At 36.8% G+C, this 7,249-nt stretch overlaps 1 protein-coding gene across 1 annotated transcript in view; it reads right to left on the reverse strand.

Moving 5' to 3' along the window:
* LOC104159586 (macrophage mannose receptor 1-like) overlaps positions 1-5,188 on the reverse strand; it is a gene marked incomplete at its 5' end in the record, with an annotated part of 17,048 nt that extends 11,860 nt beyond the window's left edge. The window contains 4 exons of the mRNA XM_009697533.1: positions 856-1,021; positions 2,090-2,319; positions 3,209-3,311; positions 5,019-5,188. Of these exons, the coding sequence (XP_009695835.1) occupies positions 856-1,021; positions 2,090-2,319; positions 3,209-3,311; positions 5,019-5,188 (669 nt within the window). The remainder of the gene's footprint in view (positions 1-855; positions 1,022-2,089; positions 2,320-3,208; positions 3,312-5,018) is intronic.
* Between the last annotated feature and the right edge of the window lie 2,061 nt (positions 5,189-7,249).

The raw sequence follows: 7,249 nt of genomic DNA on the forward strand, positions 1-7,249 counted from the left end.
TAATAGAGAATGTCTGCCACCCATTTTAAGAGCCAGCCTAGCCTTAAACAGTCACAACTGCTTACTGCAACACAATAATGGGAAAAAGTCCTAAATGTGTGAAAAAAAATACTGTAACTGTGATCTCAAGAAATTGATTTAGCAAAGAATCCAAATATACCTTTATCTTTCAACACACTCTTAAGGTCAGTTCAACTCTTTACTCACAAACGTATTTTCACACCTGACTGCTTTGCTGAATTAGGACCCATATGAACTTGGTCATATGGGGGCTGTGACCTAATATCACGGAATGCAGAAGGCTTTGTCAGATGATAGTAACAGGAGTTTCAGGTCAAAAACATAAGAGAAGGTGGCTTGAAGAAGTACCCTCAGACATTTCTATACCACCCGTAGTTTGTTACTCAGTTATAAAAGGAAAACCTGGAAAGCTGTTATAAGGAAACATTCCTTGTGACACCTTATAGCTTGATCATTCAGCTCTTCCCCCTTCAACACCATGCCTGTGCGACTACTACCTAACATTCACTGCCTTTTGATTTTTGAGGTTTTTGGTCTTGCATGCTTACTCAATATCACAATAAATAGCAGAGTAGCATGAGTCTAAGTTTTGCAAAATATATCTGACATTACTAATATAAAGTGATGGCTATTCAGAGTCACGCTAGCTCTTTCTTAACATGTGTTGGCCCTCATTTTAAAGCAGCTCCATTCAACCCAAGTAAATTTTAATGATTTTATATTTAGCTCTTGAAATAAAAAACAGCATCTATGTATATATCAGCAGACAACCCAGCACAATGAACTGTAAAAAGATAATAATTGTAATTACAATGGTTAGATTCAAGTTCTTACCATCAGGTTTTTTGCAAACAGAGAAGTAACTTTCATTGCAGGATCCTGTCTTCCAGCCTCCAGCAATGTCTAGATAGACACAGCCTATTTGCTGTTTTGGCTCCCCTTCAGCCCATTTAGTATACTTCATTCTCCAGTTATCAATCCATTCATAACGCCCATTGGTCTAAGAACAAAATAAATCAACAGGAATGATTAAACTCTAAGTATTAACCATTCCTTCATCAGTCAAATGTCTGTCTATGCAACACCTCTTCCTAGAAGCCTTTTTTCAGGAATCAATAATAAATACAAATGGCTCAAATTTTTAAATTTATATTGTGACAAGCAGCACTGAGAAATACAGCAGTGCAACAGATGCTTTTCAGCAAAGGGAGATGTAGAGTAAGTGACATTGAATTAATTTTGAACTCAACAAAATGTTAATTTGGGACTAATAAAAATTTCATTTAAAATAATTTGTAGGAGTGAAAGTCTGATGACTGATTTTTATACTATTTTCCCCCCATGTCAACAAATGTAGATTATTTTAACTAAAAGTGCATTTTAAAACTTCATTATTTTCCACCAAAGCTGGTGAACTCAGTGAATCATCCTGTTAATTAGGTTAGGGAAATCTTTTGGTTTTTAGGAAGTGGTGTGTTATGTTCACTCATTTATATTTCTTTCATGTGCTCAGTCAAATGGAATGAATGTCAGACAAGTGTCTGTGCAAAGAAGAAAGGATGGTGTATTTTAACATCCAGAAAATGTCAAAATATCAAGAACTGGGAGTGGGGAGACAAATTAAATTAGGTAAATCAATTAATTATTTGGCTAACTATCCTCAAAACTGTTGAGAGTCATAGCAACAGTGCCTTACTCTTCTTCTCAAAATTAGGTATTGTTATTTAGAATAAATGCTTTCCACTGTATACCTTAAAATACGTGGATTTTATCTCAAATACGTCATATATACAAAGAGATGCTTCAAGATGCTAGCCTAAAATGTCTTGTTTGAAAATGCATAGGGTGTAATATCACAGAAAAATTGTGAAAAACGTGTAATACACACAATTTAAGCATAGTAATGGAAGAGGATGAATTCCTACTTGTAAATCTGACAGCACATAAAAGTATTTAGGAGCAAGGTATAAACTAATAAACTAAAGTAGAGAGAGATAATAAGACTTTTCAGTTCCTGATTTGTCCATAAGAGAACCAGTATCATGTGCAATTAGTTTGATGTTCTTACCACATTACTGTTAAGACCAATCCACACAGGCACCCCATATTTTAATATCTTTAGCCACAGGAACGAATGACTGTAGGGGTCTAAGACACTGGAAAGATCAAATTGATCACGTTTGCAGTTTTTTCGTGCATCCTCCCATTTCATTTTGGTATGGATGAACAAATAACTACTGTTACCATAACGGATAATGCTGGATGGGGATGAACTTGCAGAAGGCAGAAACTCAGCATCTGTAAAACAAAGGATGAAAGAAGACTCATATAATTGTTCGAAAGGGGATTATGATTTCACTGTGGTTGCAAATAGAATTAAACAAAAAGCCTTTCTCCTTTGATTCCATATTCCTTGACTTCTGATCAGTATGGATTAGATGTGCTGTTCTTTAAGCCAGCATCAGTAGTAAAAATCAATACAAAGGTGTAGAAAGGAAAAGAGCTGCTTAAAGCAACCTCTGACAAGGAGCAAAGGAGCATTCTGTATAGTCCTCCAAAGTAGTATTGCTGAAATTAATAAGGATTCAATTAGGTCACAATTTCTTTAATAAAATATTTTTTCATCAAAAGAAATGCTTTGCAGAGACTGTGTTGTTTTGCAGGGATTTTTTTTTGCCAGAAAAAAGGAAAACTCCACAACAGACCAGTCCTTAAAAATCAATCAAATATTTAAATCCAGGTTTTCACTGTTTTTTAATTTCTTTTTTGGAGGTGAATTAGGTCAAATTTGGTGAGTGTGAGGTGCAGTCACACTCCAGAAAGTTCATGCTACGGGTACAAGCCAGTATTTTCCAGAACATATTTTGAAAGCCAGTGTGTTCAGAAAATGGCAGGCAAAATCTTGGAATAAATATCATGTTCAGGGTCATACTAAACACAAAGATGTAGATCCAAATTCCAGGTCAGGAAGGCAGGAACACGGCAGTTACTGGGAATGGTCACTGGTCAGCTGGGAATAGTGACTCCAACTGGGCCTCTGATATGTATGACCCTTGTGTTCCTGCCTGAAAAACAATTTGTGGATGTATCTTTATTGGAAGTGAAATGATGCTGAAATCCACTACACCCAAGCAATTCCCTGAAAAACTTTAAGGTTTGATTGTGTTTTAACTTAAAAGACAAGTACCTGCATTAGTTTGGCATATATATCCTCTGTTGTTATCACAGCTCTCATCAGCCCACTTCCCTGCTTCCTTAACAGGGTTGTTTCTCATGACAACACAATCAGCCTTGAGGCAAAAAGATATAAAATGAGTTATAAATAGCTAGAAGAAGCAAATACAAAACTTTTGTCCGTCTTTTGCATCTTCAGACACAAGTAACGCTGTAGTTTTACTCTCGCATCCTTGTAACATTTAAGAGCATAAGTTTTAGGATGTGGAGGTTCTGTTCCTCTTACACTTCACTAATTTCTTAATGTTGCTCTCTTTTGCGCAACATTGGGGTGGATAAGCAGACCAGAGAAATTCTGGTATTCTTATCTCTGCAGGCATACAGCATGGACAGAAGGAAATCTATAGACAACTTAAGAGAAGTGAAATCAACTATGGTAGAAAAGACCAGTTAACTTTGCCCCAGAAAAAAACATAGACTATCAATGGGCAATGCAATATTTTTGACCTATCTGTCTCTTCCAGTTTATTGTTGCAAGTTATAATACTACACACAGCAGAACTAGAACTGCTCCTGCCCAAAGGTAGCCATTGATCTGTCAGTACCACCCTTACAGTGACATATCAGCTTCTCTGACATGGACGTGATAGCTAGAACCTATGTTAGCATGTATTAAACAAACAGTGATGAATGCAAAAGGCTGCATAGGTACAAACGGTTTTGTGCAGTGAAGCATCCATATTTATTTTATTCTATTTGCTTATTTGGTTTTGCTGTTCAGGAGGAGATGCACAAAGAAACACTTCATTTGTGAGTGAAATGCATTAAAATTTAAATCTTTCAAACAGTAGTTGCATAGTATTTTGTATTAACTATAATAATATATTTTTTGCTAAGGTCAAGTAAACTTAAAAATAAATCTGAAATTTATAAAACAGGAACTTTCTACATTTCCGCAGAATAGTTCATAGAAGTCCTACTACGTTTCATAAAAAGAGAAAACATATCTTGTTCCTCCCAGAAGTAACATTTTAAAGATATTTTCTCTTTTGAACTCCAAATTCTCCCAAATTTTCTCCCTCCATTAGAGATAAGAAGCTCAGAGGTGCTACTTTCAAAAAAATCAGGAAAAAAGACATTATACATAAAAATAAGATTTCTACACTAAAAATGTCATTCAAGAGAAATAGAGCTAGTACTACAGTACTAGCACAGAACTATGTAAACATGTAAGATCAGAGAGAGGAACTCTATGACCTATCAGATGAGTTTGTATGACAGAGAAATAGAGGAAGCAATTATTTTTTTTTTCATAAAAACTGAATAGCTGTCTTTTCACAGAAGCATGTCCTTTCCGCAAATGTGACTGACGGAATTTGCTTCTACGTAAGACACGGCTGTTTGAGGGGAACGTTTGTAAGTGTCCCATGCAAGCTACATGCCAGCTGAGAAACCTGCTAAGTTCAGGCACAACTGTGGTCAGAGGGCTAGGAGGATGTGCTTATTCAGTGTGCTTTTGGGGCAAATGCCACGAGCCAGGAACCCCACTATCCTCTTTACCAGAGCCTATGAGAGAACACGGGGTGAACACAGAAGCAGCTTAGCGTTCATGGATATAAAGAACTGAAATCTGAAACCGGTCTTTGTATGAGCACTCCACAGATCCTGTCCCCAGCTAATACAGCAACTGCCCAAGGGCTCAAAACCATTCACTCTATCTGGATTTATATTTGACATGTATGAAAGTATGAAAGTAGTAAGTCAAGAAGTAACATGTCTCAAATCCCAACAAATGTGTAAATGCAATCTAAAACCAAATTTACCTGGCCATCATATGAGTATAGATCCGTATGGCCTGATGGGAAGCCTTTGGCCCAGTTTGTAAAATAAACTCCTGTTCCATCTGTCCAGAGGAACCTTAGTTCATGATTTATATCATTTAATCCAATCCATGTATCAGTAACAAAATCTTTCATGTGGAAGGTGAGGAAAGCTGGAGTAAAAAGGTAAAGAAAAAGATAAATACTTATAATGAAGGACAATAGAAATGTCTGACCTCACTGAGACTGGTGATATTAAATATTTTTTCTGAAATGCAGAACACTTCATTGTTGACAACACAAGCAGGTAAGAGGAAAAGGAGGTGAGTTTTGAGTTTAATGGACAGGGAACCAGATATGTAACTGTGGCTTTGGGTAAAATACTTCAGCTAAGTATCTAACCTGGTATTAGGATGAGTCCCAAAGCATGACAGAAATGCTTTTTATAATGTCTCAAGACATTTTTGAATCCTAGTCCCACAACTGACTTTTTAGAAATATAGAGCTGTGTGGATCACGTACATTTCTGATGATCCCACCAGAATGGTTACCCCCCGAAGGCATCAGACAGCACCACTGAGCACCTACCACTTGTGCATCTGCACAAATAGTGCCTGATATAGAACTGCAAGAGTGTTTCCTCTCTCTCTGGAACACCTGGGCAATAGCCTGCACTCTCCTAACAGGGAGCAGAGTGCACAAGTGACACGCTTAAAATGAGTCTTCACAGAACTATTCATCACAAGAAAATCAATTACCATAGCTTTGCACAGTCCAGGAGGGTACTTAAGTGTCTTCACTAGTGTGACCAGCTCACAAATAGAGCAGGGTAGATCAGCTGGCATTCATCAACCCACTTATCCACAATACATCAAACACTGTGATAAAATGAACCTATCATGGCTTTTGCAAACTGCTACAGTCATTGTTATGACCTTACTTTTCCCTGCAAACAATAGATGAATTTCTGTCTGCTCTATCAACTGTTCACCTTCCTTTAGTCTTTTTAAATGAATGCAACTTACAATTCCAGGAATGAAACCTGTTGATTTCTTTTTTTTTTCAGCAATGTTAGCATTGCTGTTCTGCCAGAAACTGTAAAAGGAACGCAAGCCTTTATGCCTGCGTTGCCAGTAGTAACAATAGTTTTGTGCTAATAGCATTATTGCTTATTTCTCTTTTACTTAGAATTCAAGCCCTGTGCATGAACCAATCAGCTGAAATCTGTGCTGCAGGAATTATATCGGATAAGAACTTAACTATGTTTGAAAAGTAAAAGTTTGATTCTTCATCTCTTCTCATTTGGAAAACATAAGTAGTACTAAGTTATGTCAGCAGTCTAAATTTAAACTATTTAGTTGCTCAGACTACAACACAGACTTGTTTTATAATGGTTGATTTTTCTGTATGCTCTTTTGAGTTCACAACAGTAGGTGTTGTGCAAGATCTGTTTCTCATCACTGTGGTATAAAACAGTATTTCTAGAAAAAGGGTGTTACTAACATCTATCAAAATCTTCCCCAATTTTTAATTTGAATGTGCGCCATGTTTATTCAAGCATGAGGTAATTTTACTCTGCTTATCTCCCCCAGTCACAGATGCAGCTCTTAGGTTCAGTAAAATAAGCTCCTCTAGTGAAAAGAATGGTACATCTGTGTGGGGAGTTCTGGGTACGTGGATGAGCAGTCAAAGCTCTGCCCAAGCTGCCCAGAGAGACAGCAAGTTCTGATCCTAAAAATGTTCTACTCGAGTTAATAGGAAAGCCATGCAGCAAGTTAATGCCACTTAGTGAAACTACATCATTTGGAATGGAACTTGCTGCGTCCAGCTGGCATCATGTGTAAGCAGAAAAAGCTCTATTTTGGCTACCAGGACAACATACGTGTACATGTGTATCTAAGCCAATATTAAAATTTGGTAGATTCAGGTGAACACTTCATTGTAAATTTCTAAAAATTATATGTTTTGGAACAAAAATCAGATGTGCAATCATTATTCAAATCCTGTCCATATTCACATAAATACAACAGCCATCCTATAAAGATTAAATGTCATCTCATCTAGTTGCTACAAAACTATACACAGTACCTTGTACTTGTTCATTAGGGATAGTGGCCAGGTTTCCTCCTAAATTCATGCAAGCTGTTCGTGCAGCATGCCAAGTGACACGTTCATCTTCTGTAGATCCAAATATTTTGTAACACTAAAACATTAAGAAATTCTCTATATATTAT

The sequence above is a fragment of the Cariama cristata genome, unplaced genomic scaffold (genome assembly GCF_000690535.1).
Source record: "Cariama cristata isolate BGI_N322 unplaced genomic scaffold, ASM69053v1 scaffold15600, whole genome shotgun sequence".
Taxonomy (NCBI): Eukaryota; Metazoa; Chordata; class Aves; order Cariamiformes; family Cariamidae; genus Cariama; species Cariama cristata.